The sequence below is a fragment of the Polyergus mexicanus genome, unplaced genomic scaffold (genome assembly GCF_030449975.1).
Source record: "Polyergus mexicanus isolate NDT 795.1 unplaced genomic scaffold, iyPolMexi1.0 SCAF_9, whole genome shotgun sequence".
NCBI classification, from domain to species: Eukaryota; Metazoa; Arthropoda; class Insecta; order Hymenoptera; family Formicidae; genus Polyergus; species Polyergus mexicanus.
This window is the reverse complement of record NW_027223329.1, coordinates 4,792,647-4,806,914: the sequence shown is the minus strand read 5'-3', so window position 1 is coordinate 4,806,914 and position 14,268 is coordinate 4,792,647. Positions and strand designations below refer to the sequence as shown.

General features: G+C 29.4%; 2 protein-coding genes across 6 annotated transcripts; one reads left to right on the top strand and one right to left on the bottom strand.

Annotated features, from left to right (window-relative positions):
- The first annotated feature begins 40 nt into the window (after positions 1-40).
- Positions 41-6,458, top strand: LOC138936483 (cilia- and flagella-associated protein 91-like). The gene is made up of 6 exons (XM_070301909.1): positions 41-364; positions 4,980-5,308; positions 5,425-5,640; positions 5,701-6,005; positions 6,078-6,273; positions 6,378-6,458. Exons 1-6 carry the CDS (start codon positions 61-63, stop codon positions 6,456-6,458), a joined length of 1,431 nt encoding a protein of 476 aa, XP_070158010.1. The 5' UTR covers positions 41-60.
- On the bottom strand, positions 5,231-12,927 carry LOC138936592 (cytochrome P450 6k1-like). 5 transcript variants are annotated; one of them, XR_011447394.1, is made up of 9 exons: positions 12,891-12,927; positions 12,401-12,496; positions 11,446-12,017; positions 10,750-10,974; positions 10,081-10,355; positions 9,551-9,731; positions 8,140-8,301; positions 7,174-7,598; positions 5,231-7,065 (listed from the first exon to the last, which is right to left on the bottom strand). XR_011447394.1 is itself a non-coding variant. In XM_070302134.1 (8 exons), exons 2-8 carry the CDS (start codon positions 12,457-12,459, stop codon positions 7,594-7,596), a joined length of 1,479 nt encoding a protein of 492 aa, XP_070158235.1. In that variant the 5' UTR covers positions 12,460-12,496; positions 12,891-12,927; the 3' UTR covers positions 5,232-7,593. The 5 variants fall into 5 exon arrangements, 3 of the variants coding, with proteins under 3 accessions (XP_070158235.1, XP_070158236.1, XP_070158234.1); XR_011447395.1 differs by having other exon boundaries at positions 7,186-7,598; XM_070302134.1 differs by having other exon boundaries at positions 5,232-7,598.
- Between the last annotated feature and the right edge of the window lie 1,341 nt (positions 12,928-14,268).

Sequence of the window (14,268 nt, the reverse complement as noted above, 5' to 3'; positions counted from 1 at the left end):
AAGCAGTGGTATCAACGCAGAGTACTGATCCAATTCATAATAGATTTGCGATTAAATTTGATGAGGAATCTTTTACAAAATCGTGAGTCGCAATATAAAAAGGAAGTGAAAAATCGTTTCAATAGACTCCAGGTCAAACTAAGGAAACATCGAGACGACCAAGTCAAAACTATCAGGCATAATCTTAAACGAAATCTGCGAAAATTATATAGAAAATATTGCGACAGTCAACAATCTCACAAATCCGAGGAGCATATTGGTTTCAAATCCGACTTATATGAGCTGCAAATGCGTTATGGCAAACGCTCTCAAAGACAATTTGAAAAGTTGGAGAAGCAGTTTTTAAGTGAAAGCTATGCCGAGCGTGAGTATATAATCGGTTATAGTAATTTTAATTTTCATATATAGGGTGTTTTACACAGTGTTACGACATGTTTTCTCCGAAATTGACATCATATAAAAAAATGTTTCAGACAAAATTTATAGGGCTTTGAGAAAGAAAAGAAGTTAATAATTTTGAATTTTACTAAGATCATTTTTCAAAGTCATGTGAACCTAGTTTTTTTAAATGAAACCATCCTAATTTTTTAATACATATCTATTTCTCGCAATATTTAGCGTCAAAGGTTATAACGTTACAATATGATACTAAAACATTGCTTCTTCATCATTTTATCTCACAAAACTTAAGCTCCTTTAAGCATGCGGATTTTTCAATTTTTGCTTTCTCATAGAAAAAGCTTTGTGAGCAAAATAAAAAGATAAAGAAGCGATATACTATTTTCTAATTTACACATTTTTTTTATTTTTATATAATCGTTATAGCTTATACATTTACGTTATAGATTATACATTTTTAGAAATATAAAAACTCATTTAAGAATCATTTAATTAACTTTATTATAACAAGAAGATAACACGAGAAACATTGATAAACAATTTAAAAGAACGGAGTTAATGCCGTTATACACTCTAACGACTTGATAGCTGTCTTAATTCTAATATTCCATTGTTGACCAAAACACTTTTGCACGTCGTTCTGGAAATCATCTTCACTTTTAGCGCAATGAGCGCTATAATATCGTTGCACGGAAACATAATACAGGGTTTTCACATTTTCTTTCCAGTCTCAAAAAATACAAAATTTTATAAAAAATGAACCCTCTCACCGATACTCACCAAATTCAATACCAACCATCCTTTAATAATAGTCTATTCATGTAAAAAAATTTAATCCGATATCTCAAATTTTCCGAAAATTACAGCGTGTACAGACATTTCTCAAAAAATTCAAAATTTTATAAAAAATAAACCCTTTCATCGATTCTCACCAAATTCATTAGCAACCATCTTTTAATAATACTTTATCTATGTAAAAAAATTAAACCTGATATTTCAAAATTTGCAAAAGTTACAATGTGTACAGACATTTCTCAAAAAATTAAAAATTTTATGAAAAATGAACCTTTTACTCGATTCTCACTCAATTCAATACCACACATCTTTTAAGGGATCTTCCTAGTTTGCTCTGAAAAAAAGGCGATATTTGCGAATTTTTTTAAAAGAAAGTGTAAAACATATTAACTCCAAACTTTCTACGTTTATTAAGTAACATTTCAAGTATATCCTGAAATTTTTTCAAATAAAAATATTTGTTTGTTTCGGAGTTATGCTAGTCCAACTAGGATATTTAAAAAAAATGGCGGATATGATTTCAGCCGTTATAGTTTTCTGAAATAAAAAAACGGTAATTATTCAGAATCATGGCTCCACCTGCAAATGAGCTGCAAATTTTTTTACGGACTTTTTATATTTAGAAAATACAAATAACCATTTTAGTCGGGGGAGGCCCAAAAAAAACAGATCAAAGTTATAAAAGGTTTTACAACTTTCTACGCAAAGCAAGGTTTCCACCCAAAGGTTCAACGCAAACCTATATGTCTAGTTTTTTGATAATGGAGCACCCTCGCAGGGAGGGGGAGAGGAGGCGGAACATACTGCTTTTACGCATATACTTTTTAATGCAAAGTGAGATTCCACATGGGTTTACAATGTTCTACTTTATGCATATTTACCAAACAAAAATTATATAAAACAGCACTTGTCAATACTAAGGTTTGAGTTGAGTTGATCTCGCTTCGCGTGGAAAGTTATAAACCCATGTAGAATTTCACTTCGCATTAAAAAGTATATGCGTGGAGGCAGTATGTTCCGCCCACCCCCCTCCAGCGGGGGGGCTCCGCTATCAGAAAACTAGACACATAGGTTTGCGTTGAACCTCGCTTTGGGTGGAAACCTCGCTTTGCGTGGAAAATTGTAAAACTCTTTATAACTTTGGTCTATATCATAACTTCTCTTAGGTCTCCCTCGAATTAGAAATTGTTATTTACATTATTCTCTAAGTATAAAAAGTTATCAAAACAATTTGCTGCCAATTTGCAGATGGACCTGTGATTCTGAATAATTACCAAAAAAACCAAAAAGATTCTTAATCTGTATCAGTGTGATTATCGTGTGAACTAGAATTAAATCGGTATTTACATAATTCAAATTTTGCAACTTACAAAACTAACCAATTTTTTGGTGCAAAATGAAATTTTTTTTTGAGACGCTGCCATTTTTTTATTTCTCAATATTTTTTTTATTTTACTTCACGCAATAGCCACATTCATACAGATTAAGAATCTTTTTGGTTTTTTTATTTCGTATTACTACAACGGCTGGAATCATGTCCGCCATAAATAATAATTTTTTTTTAGACACCCTGGTTGGACTACCATAACCTCCGAAACAAACAAATATTTTTATTTTCAGGATATACTTGAAATGTTATTTAATAAACGTGGAAAGTTTGGAATTATTATGTTTCATACTTTTCTTTAAAAAACTTCCCAAAAATTGCTTTTTTCTCAGAGCGTCAAACTAGAAAGACCCCTTTGATCCATTCTATCCATATAAAAAAAAATTTAGTCCGATATCTCAAAAATTATGAAAGTTAGAGGTTGTACAATATATTGCGTACACACATACACGCACACATACAGACATTTTTTAGGAATATGATTTTTCGACGTTTTGGAACATTCTAAACACGTTGCCATAGAAAACTAAAAAAAAATTTTGTCATGAAAACAAAACTGCCTCTATAAGGAAGCAAAAATGAATATTTTACGAGATATTTTACAGTTTATGTTAAATTGTGTCAAATTAAATATAAAATATCTGATAAACTATTCTATTTTTTGCTATTCTATATGCTTATAACTTTTTGCACTAAACATTTTGCAAGAAACCGATTTATATAAAAAAAAAAATTATAGGGGCAATTATTTATTATAGCGGACCCAGCTCTAATGACGTTGACCTTCACATCCTGAGTAACTTTTCCTTATAACTTAATCGGCGATCTCTTATAATTTTTAAGATATTTAAAATTAAAATTAGATTCGAAACGAAAATTTGGTTTGAGTTATATAACGTAACTCACGAACCAAATTTTAGTTTTAAATCAGAAATAGATTTGGGTTAGGTTATATCTTCCGGAAGTGGAACCCTCCATAGGGGGGGGAGGGGAGCGGAACCCACTGTGTCCATGCATATATTTTACAACGCAAAGCAAGGCCCAGCCCAGAATTGTTGTGTGGATGAGAAAATGTATGCGTAACGCAGTGAGTACCGCCCTCTTCCCTACGGGGGGGCTCCACTTCCGGAAGATATAACTTAACCCAAACCTATTTCTGAAAATTTGGTTTGAGTTATACAACGTAACACAAACCAAATTTTAATTTTACATCATCGTTTTATCCTTTTATTTTTCAAACTTTATTTGTTAATAACTTTTTAATAAACAATAACCACTAATTAAGTTATAAGAAAAAGTTATTCACGAGTATGCCTTGACAACATATATCAAGGTTAATGTCATTAGAGCTGACAATGAGTCCGCTATAGTAAATAATTACCAAATTAGGGTTCTTCCATTTTAAAAAACTAAGTTGATTGTTACATGATCTTGAAAAATGATCTTAGTTAAAATTCAGGATTATCAATTTTTTCTTTTTCAGAACTCGCTCTCTCTCTCTCTATAAATTTTGTCTGAAATATTTTTTATACGATGTCAAGTTTCAAAGAAAACATATTATAACACTTTATGTAAAATATCTTAATATATGCATCCTAATATGTGGACCGTTTATTTTGAAAGTGGTGCAAGTCCATTTTCTTTTGTTTCGAGAAAATTAAATGTTAGCAGATCTGACAATTAAAAAATATAGGTTAATTATGTGAAGTCTGGGAATGTTTGTACTAATTTATCAATATGTAATTTGATTATATAAATTTCTTTTAGGCGAATTTAACTAAAATAATATATATTTCCAGGCTGCAAATGGACTTACACCACTTTCATAATTAGTCAATTGTAAATATCATTTAATTTCAATTTTGAAATAACAAATATCACTTAAAATATATTTCATATTAATCCAATTTTGTTTATAAATAATAACAAGAAATAAAATAGAATTAGTATTTTTTATTTTGAACGTTAATTATATTTATATATTGTTAAACTTAACACAAGATATTGGTATTATTAATTATTTATGCTCTTCATGTGGCAGTGTTTTGAAATATTCATGATGCACAGGAGGTATATAAGGTAATAGCTGCTGCATATCCTTATATTTTTCGTATGTAATAGGCCTGGCATCGTGATGGAAATTGGACTTACACCACTTTCATAATCAATGGTTATGCAATTTCTTTTACCGGCCAATTTTAAATTGAACAAAGCATTGGCATTTTTTAAGATATTAAATACTAACTAGTTATAAACAAAAAGTTTACACTACATTAAGCATAAATTATGTCATATCTCATTTTTTTAAAAAAAGGACTCACACCACTTTCATAATAAACGGTCCATGTATTAAATTTATCCAGTATTATTCAATTCCGTATTATATTATTGTTTAAAGGAGAAAAGGAAAATACAACGCTCAACTGGTTACCAACTATCGAAAAACCGAAAGTGATTAATCACAAGTCTAAACCGATAGATATCTGTATACGAGAAACTAGATGGACGGATGAAAAATTGAAGCAACTTTATTCCGATCTAAAAGCCATCCGAATGAATGTTAAATCCATAGATGTAATTCCAAGATTAATAAAGCGTGACTACAAACAGTCGGTTTTGCCCGTTACACCACGCAGATTGAGTATATGGAATAATAAACAGAAACAATGGGAAGAATCTGCTACGTTTATTCAGAAGTTGGTTAAAAACAGAGCAATACAATGTTTGGTAAAGTACATCACATAAAATTATCATATTCACTTAAACAGATATATTAAAATTTTTTCTATAACTATGCTATTAATATAAAATAAGAAAAATAGAATTTTTTTTACATTTTATAGATGTACAAAGGATACGATAGATACAGAGAATTAATCGAAGAATTACATTCGACTCAAACGCTCGAACAGCAGGATGAACAGAAGCACCGCGAAAAAATATGTATGATCGAGTTACAACTACAAAACGATCAGTCGATACAGGAAGATCGGTTATGTGAGATTCTCAATTCTTTGGATGGAAAAACAATCTGTGGAACATTAGATTTTCTTAGCAAAGTAAGTTTTCTAATTTCATATTGAAATAATTTGTTCGATTATCTCTTTTATCGTCTTCAGAAACTGGTGAGATTAGAGGACGAACGTAGAGCTCATGCTTTTGCTTTACTTGCCGAAAGAGAAAGATGTATGAGGGAAGCTGCTGAAGCTGGTAGGCGCCAATTGGAACGTAATCGACGACGAGAATTCGATGAAATGTTTAAACAAATTATAAAAGTAAATCAGGATTCGATAGAAGCTTACTTGGAAGACATTATAAGAGAAGGCATTGATTGGATATCCGATAAAACAGCTAAAAAACAAGTCTTACAATTTAACGATAAAGTGGATGACATATCAAAACATGCCTTAGATAAACAAGATTGGTAACCGATAGAAATATAAATAAGTGTAACATTAAAAAGCAACATATATAAAACACAGTCATATTTTCATAGTGTGGATAAGTTGGCAGAGAAGGAATTGATAATGGATATGATCTATAATTTTGTTTTACCTGAAGTGGAAAAAGACAACGTAAGAGGAAAAATTCGAGACCAACAACAAAATTATATGCAAAATGCATATATATCAATTTTCGAAAAAATTTCAAATTTATCATCTATTAAACCATTGAAAATTATAAATCAAAAAGTTAGTATAAAAAACAAAACTAATATAAGCAATCTGCGTGACTGATGATTTGCTTATATTGCATCGTTTTTCGTATAAAAATATTTATTTATATATTTTTCCAGGAACAAAATATTGAAAAAGAAGAAATCGAATTTCCATCTCACAAACCTGAAGAAAAACAAACAGATTCAGAAGTAAATTGACAAATCGATTTTTTGATGGAAACTCAACATTTGGTATCAAATATTAAAGATTATTTTAATCTAAAAACAGCTATTTGAAATCATATATTTTTAATAATAAAAATTAATCGTAACATTGATTGTAATAATGTAACAATAAATTGATTAATTAAGCTCCGAAATAATAGCAAAAAGAAAACGTAATTATAATAGGAAATTAGGCAGCAATAGAAATATGTAGGGCGCAATAGAATTTATTTGAAAAATTATATATAATAATAATAATCGCGAATAACGTTTTGGTCTTTTCTGAGACTTTGTTCAGCGCAAAACATAATTAATGGATAACTTTTACATAGTGTTGGAAAATTCTAAGTTGCAATTAAAACAAATAAATAAATAATTAATCATAAATAGAGAATAAAGCTGTCATTATTGATAAAAGGAAAACGCCGCATAGCAAGTTAGTAAATCTTAAAATCAAAAGTCAATGGAGAACTTTTACATCGATGCTCTTCATCTACGGGACGTGTCCCTCGAAGGTTGAAAGACCGTGGACTTAGAAAAAGGATAGCTGGAAATCCGTCATCCACGTCTAATAATATAGCAGTAAACTGCATGTCGATATCTAAAATTCGTAATAGTCAGAGTAACACCCCAGATAGCAAAATGCTAACAGCATGCGCGCAGATTGGCAGCAAATTTAATCAGACTTCCATGCAAAAATTATAGCCACCTGTGACCATACATTAAGGCTCCTGAGTAGTCGCCGCGGCCATATTGGAATGATGACGTCAGGACAAGAATTGAACCCGGGTTGGATGCGTGATAGTCACGCGCTTAATGCCCGAGCTACACCGCCTTTTCAGTAATTGATATAACGGAGCCAGATATATGGAAAACCATATTGTTTAAATCATTTTCTTAGAAATGGCTGAGTATTGCGCTCTATCCCTTTGCTCAAGTATTTTTCTAATAGAGTACTACACTATAAAAGCCTTTTTCAATTCGGTAATCCTAAAGTCGCGTCCTCCCCTGCTAGTCACAGGAACGTGCGCATCATAAATATAATAGCACAATACTCTAGTAGTAGAGGTTCTCATTAAAATTTTCCACTATCGCTTGAAGTGGATATTCACTCGTTTGGAGTTAAATTTCACTCTAAGAAATTTAGAGAGCAGATTAGCAAAAAATACTTTGTTTAACAAACATAACTTATTCGCAATAATAATAATTAAATACTTATTTATTAAAAAGTTGTTTAGATAACTAAACGTTCGAAAAATGTTCCAATAAAATAGCCACATATTTCCCCGATCATTTATAGATATGACAAACATGTATTATAAAATTATAATAAAAATCAATTATTCTAAAAAATATTTTGTTTTCTATCGTTGAAATTGTATGACATCTTTAGAGATTGATCCGAGACATCCAAAAAATCATACAAAAATATGTACGTTTGAATCTCTTCTTTGGAAATTAAAAATCGGTAAAAAATCGGTTCCAAAAAATGTTTTACATGACATATATATATGTATTTTTACGGATATTTTTTAGGAAATCATGTTTCATTACACAAGCTCGTATAGTTTGTACTTTTGTGAGAACAAATCTGATTCATCTTGCCATTCTTATCGATTATTACCTTGCATTTCTTATTTTTAACTTAAACAAAGAATTATTTAATTTGACGCACGTGTTATGATTCTTTTGAAGTGCAAATTAATTCCATTACCCGCGGCTGTAAAAGTTGATCGTGGATTCAGAAAACTCTCGTTATCTTTAGTTTGCCACATCTCGTAATCACGCAGAAGCAATGCCAAAACAACTTTAGCGTGTAATTGACCCACTTTCATTCCTGTGAATCGATAAAAGATTGATTTCAATAATAAAACGGTTATAAAATCATAATCCCAACGATAATTTTCGTGTCTTATCAGATATAGAAAATATCGAATCAAAATTCAACTGAGTGTTTCTTATTTAATTTCGTCTCTAAAAAATCTTATAAAAAATAAAAAAATAAATTTTGAAAGAAACAACATGTCATTATACTAAAATAATAATAAAACATCCAAGCTTATATATTTTTTTTGAAAATAACACAATCAATTGATCATGTGTGTTCAAATTTTTTTTATTTCCTTATCTTGAATTATTTTTTCACCGGTTATATTTTGATTTAGTAAATGGATCTATTGTATTATATAATTAGTCCGATTATGTAATGTTTTTACTTAGCCGAAATAATTAGTCATGAGCATATATTTTTTGGCAATAACGGCAGCAACTTACATCATCAAGAAGATGAGTAGAACAAACAAGATAAAAAAAGGCATTAAGAATCAATCGCGGTAATTAGGGCGCATAAATTTTTTATTTATATAGCTTTAAATCATAGAAAGGCGTACGTTTCGGTCCCTTCTTCGGATCATCTTCAACGCAAATAAATAATAAATTTTATTTTTGCTTAATTTACCGATTTTTAATTTCCGAAAAAGAGATTCAAACGTACATTTTCTCTATGATTTAAAGTTATTTAAATAAAAAATTTATGCGCTCTAATTACCGCAACTGGCTCTTTTGTTACCCATTTTTATTTTGTTTGTTACATTAAGAAGCTTATTCTATAACCTTTTACGATGTCGTTAGATACAATTGCGCAGCTATTTTTCGATGTTTTAGTTGCACAATGATAACGATATCGTTAAAAGTTACAGAATAGGTCCTATAGATTTAGTATATCTAGACCGAGTGTTTGCCTTTAGTTAAGGAGTGGGGGTAAGAATGCTTGTAGAAAAGGACATACTTTTCTACAAGCACCTTGGGCCCCCACTCCTTAACATTCAGTCTAGATACACCATGTTTGTGATAGAGTCTTATAATTGTATTAGAATATTAGAACTCTTCATATGCTTTAATATCAACTTTGATAACATTTTGATGACACGTTGATTTTTTTCAGTTTTTATTATTAATATTATTGGTTTTTATATTATTAAAATATTTTTTAAATTTCTTTGCATATTATTTTTGATCTTTTGCAAGAAAGTGTATATTTTTAGAATAACCTATTATATACTCTACATCTACATTATCATATCTACCTATGCACATCCTATAACCAATTCCGAATGGCATGTAGGCGTCAGTGACATGATTATTTTTATTGAATCTATCGGGGTTGTATACTTCGGGTTCGTTCCAGAATCTGGGATCAGCTCCGAGTCCGTATAAAGAGATGTATATCGGCGTACCTTTCTCGATAACAATATCGGTGTTAGGAATCTGAAATTTTATATTTTTATTAATATTTAATTATACTCATTAATGGACAAGCATTTTATTTTTATGACAGTAAATTTTATAAGGAACAAAACTATTTTAGTTATAATTTTCCGTTCAAGTTTTCAATATATCGAAAATTTTCAAGTACATAAAAATTTTTTATGTGAAAGATTATTAGATCGTTCAAAACTTTTCATGTTCTTCAGAAAAAATTAGAACGATTAAGAACTTTTTGAGAACTCTTCATTCGACGTTATTCAAATCAAATTATGACATATTCCGGATCGGATTAAATATTTTGCGAAATTTTCATCAGATTTTTGAAATTTTAATCAACTTTTAAATTTACCTTGTAATCTTCACGAGTACATCTATCGATTGTGGATAGTGGCGGATGTAATCTTAGACTCTCGGCTATCGTCTGATCCAGATACTTCATGTCCTGGAACGCTTCGTATGTCCAGCCGTGCTTGTCGATTGCCCGGTTAATATCCTGTCTGGCCAGTTTCTGATACGTGGAATGTTTCGCCAGTTCCAATAGGGTGAAGGATATGCAACTAGCACTCGACTCAAAGCCCGACAAGAAAATACCAGACTGATATAATAAATTTTCACCCTCAAATTCTGTGGTAAATATTTAGTATTTATTATTTTTTATCACTCATTATTTTCATTATTTCATTTACGCGATTTCTTTGTTAATGAACTTTATTAATAAATTTTATTAATGAACTTTAATATTATAAACGTTAAATGAAAATATCATACATAAATATTATACGAAGAATTAAGATGTCATGTAGAAACATATTAAAACGTAGAGATGATAAATCACATACAAATATTACAATAGAAAATTTATAACGATAATAAAATATTGTTAAAATTATAAATCTCAGGATTATCAAACAATATAAAAAGTACATCGACGCAATTTTGACTTTTTTATAATAAGACGTTCGAATATTTTCAGACAAAAACGTGGTAATAAAATAAATCGCGATTCAAAGCTACTTACTATAATCGGGATTCTGCTTGCTATGCTTTAACTGGAGCAGAAAGTCGATAAAATCACCTCGTTTCTCACCGGTTTTTTCACGATTTTTCATAGCGTTCCAGAAGACTTTTGCTACAAAAGAAGTGTTTACAAGAATTCTCGTACCAATCAGGTCTATCAGTTCAGGCATGAAGAACACCGTAATAAGGGCGACCATTCTTCTAAATCCGTGAAAGAATTTGTAAACTAAAAACATTCTCAAGTTATTACAATTAAATGAATGTTAAGAATTTTTCATCGCTATTAGAATTTCAGTCGATGATATAGATGTCAAAGTAAGAATGGATTAAATAAATAATAATTTATCAAAAATTTGTTAATCCAATTAGTTTAGTTTTTTAAAGTTTTAAAACATTTTGTATATTTTTTACTATTTTATTTATTAAAATTAAATTATAAATTTAAATAAACTACACACACACACACACACACACACACATATCGTAATTTTTTTTGGTATCCATAACATAATATTATTTAATAGAATTTCCATTTTTTTTCGTAATATCATATAACTGACAATGTTACGATAGGAATTGTTTTTATACTTAGTACGTATCACATGATAAACAATATTAACTTTATTTGATTTGGTCCGCTTTTGCTATTAATTAGAATTTTTAATATAATATATATTGTTAAATTCAAAGGGGATACCTTCAGTTGAGAATTCCTCATTCGGATAATGGAAGGTGTCCATCTTGGTACCGAGTGCAATCGAAGCGAATAAATCGGTAGTATACTTGTAACTGAGTTCTTGGGCATCCACCAGCTTCACATCGTCGTGATCCGCAGGATAATGTTTGAGATAATCCATCATTGGATCTCCGATCTCCATCATCAGCGGGAACATCCGTTTTAGCTTGCTTATGGTTAACGTGGGCGTGAACTTGGTTCGCACGTATTTCCAGATCGGATTGTTCAGACCAAATAAATTCTTCATACCGATACTGTCCCTTTGTTTGGAACCGGCAAAATGGCGATCGCAGAAATTATGAAAATCGCGGATCATAAATTGCTTTATAATGTCTGGATCGCGCAATAACAGGCACGGTTTGTGGAAAATGTAAAAGCCGATGAAGGGCGCGTCCGTACGGGCTGCTTTATACAGTTGACCGATGTGCCATCCTGGTGCAGTACGAAAGAGCACGGCATTTTTGAAATTACCGAAGATTAAATTGCTCGTGAGAGATTCAACGCCGCGTTGTTTCCAATAGCTTAGTTTATATCTGAGCGATAGAGAGTAACAATAGAGTATAAATATATATTTTATAAGCACTGAATATATATCTATATATATAGTATTTTATAGTATATATATATATATATATATATATATATATATACATATATATATATACATATATATATATATAAATGTGAATATAAAGTGATAAGAATTACTTAATCTAAATTTTGCAGTTAAAATATCTATAATTGCAAACGCTAATAAAAATAATTAAAGATTTAATAGGTCTCGGAATAAGATTCGATATAGCTGCAATTATTAAATACATATTTAATTAATAAATCAAAATTAATTAATTAAATTTAAAAAAGTTAACAACTATTATTTTAATTCTTAATTTTATCACATTTTTTTTATACTAACCTAGCGTATATCCAGAATAGTTTTATTATTATGACAATCAATATAAAACTGATCAGCATGATGTATCTGTATCACTAACACGCTAGACACTTTACGCTGAAAGGGCCATGATTCTCATGAGAAAAACGTTTTCAGTCAGAAACTTGTTTGAATTTGTAATATGTTCTAGTTTTTGTGTCTTTGATCAAAATTCTTAAGTTATGTTAGCAGAAAACTTTTATGGCCAGTTTTTGAACGGGTACAAAAAGTGAATATCTTTTTCGAAAATGCGCATTTTTCGCAATATTAAGGAATTCCGACATTTTCTGTACATTCGTGAAATGGTTATATAAGTTTTCTGCTTTGATTAAAGACACAAGAACTACAACATATCACAAATTCAAACAAATTAATTAAAAATGTTTTTCTCCTAAGAATCGTAATCTTTTCTTGAAGATTGTTCTTAGCGGATTCTTGATTGTTCTTTTATAATTAATAATCAGTAGAATACACAGTAGGATTAGTAGACCATCTGTTCTCGTGGTAGACTTACAATTGAGATATGGGAACCGTTGAAGAAATCAATCGCAAAAGAGTAGGCATATCCGAAGATAAGGAAGAAGATTAGTGAGCAATATGTTGTAAAAAAGAAGAGTTCATATTTGAAAGCTGACATCGTCTAATGCTATCTAGAAGATTACATAATGATATCATATAGTTGACTAATGCGTCGATTTTAGACAAAATAATGATATCATATAAATGATATCTTAATGAATTCTTGAATTTAACATCCAATGGATGTCAAATGTGTGATAAAATATATAATATAATTCTTTCTATATTTTACTAATCTAAAAAAAGACACGTACATATGTTAAGTATTCAATTTTATTATAGAAAGTTATGACATTTTGTGCGTGCGTGCGTGCGTGCGTGCGTGCGTGCGTGCGTGCGTGCGTGCGTGCGTGCGTGTGTGTGTGTAAATGTGTAGTCTACATTTCTACATATGTCTATATTTCTTATAAAATAAAAAGCTATAGCATCATAATAAAATTTAAAAATAAAAATATTTTATAATATAAACAAAACTAAAACAAATATTACTTATTAAAATTTAAAAAATTACATTTTGGCACTATTTTTATCACATTATAAAAAGTAGTTCTATATACTTAATGTAGTTGTTATACTTAATATAAAAATAAAATAAAATATGATATAATAAATATAAAAGATGGAAATTTTTTTAATTTATTTACACAAGAAATAAACAAACAGTATTTACTTAAATAAATAAAAAAAGTAATGAAAAACCAAGTTTTTCATGTAATAAATAAAAAAAGTTAAAAAAACCCAATTCTTCATCCGTTTTCACATGTTATGTCTCATCTCTTTTTCATGTCGTTTTGCAGCTTGATTTATGCGATTTCCAGCATGCTGTAACCAGCTTTTCATGATAGTTTGAATAGAATGAGAAGAAATATTTTTTCCATTGATAGATGAGGATTATATTAATAAATTTTAAATAAATAAGACAATATAAATGACAATTTATAAATGTTTTATAATATATTATATTCTTTTTAGTACTCTGCGTTGATACCACTGCTTAACATAGTTATATTATTTGGAAAAAATTACATTATACTTGAAGAGTTTATCAAAAAACTAAAAAAATATATGGTATATTTAAATTATATATATTTAAAAAGATTACAATTGTTTCTTAAACATTATAAGTATATAGGAAACATTGATGAGACTAGAAATTTAACGGTATAAATTATTATATTTACCAAAGTAATAAAGATTTAAAAATATAATATTATAATATGATAATTAAAATATAAAATAATTGTAATTGTAAGAAAAATAATGCAAAAAAG

Excerpts from the sequence above, each read along its gene's own strand:
- LOC138936483 (XM_070301909.1), top strand. The coding sequence starts at position 61 with ATGAGGAATCTTTTACAAAATCGTGAGTCGCAATATAAAAAGGAAGTG. Across the intron at positions 365-4,979 it reads AAGTGAAAGCTATGCCGAGC|GAGAAAAGGAAAATACAACG; the intron begins GTGAGTATATAA and ends TATTGTTTAAAG. Across the intron at positions 6,274-6,377 it reads TGAAAATTATAAATCAAAAA|GAACAAAATATTGAAAAAGA; the intron begins GTTAGTATAAAA and ends ATATTTTTCCAG.
- LOC138936592 (XM_070302133.1), bottom strand. The coding sequence starts at position 12,459 with ATGCTGATCAGTTTTATATTGATTGTCATAATAATAAAACTATTCTGG. Across the intron at positions 10,356-10,749 it reads CAAGCAGAATCCCGATTATA|AATTTGAGGGTGAAAATTTA; the intron begins GTAAGTAGCTTT and ends TATTTACCACAG. Across the intron at positions 8,302-9,550 it reads TGGTTATAGGATGTGCATAG|GAATGAAAGTGGGTCAATTA; the intron begins GTAGATATGATA and ends ATCGATTCACAG.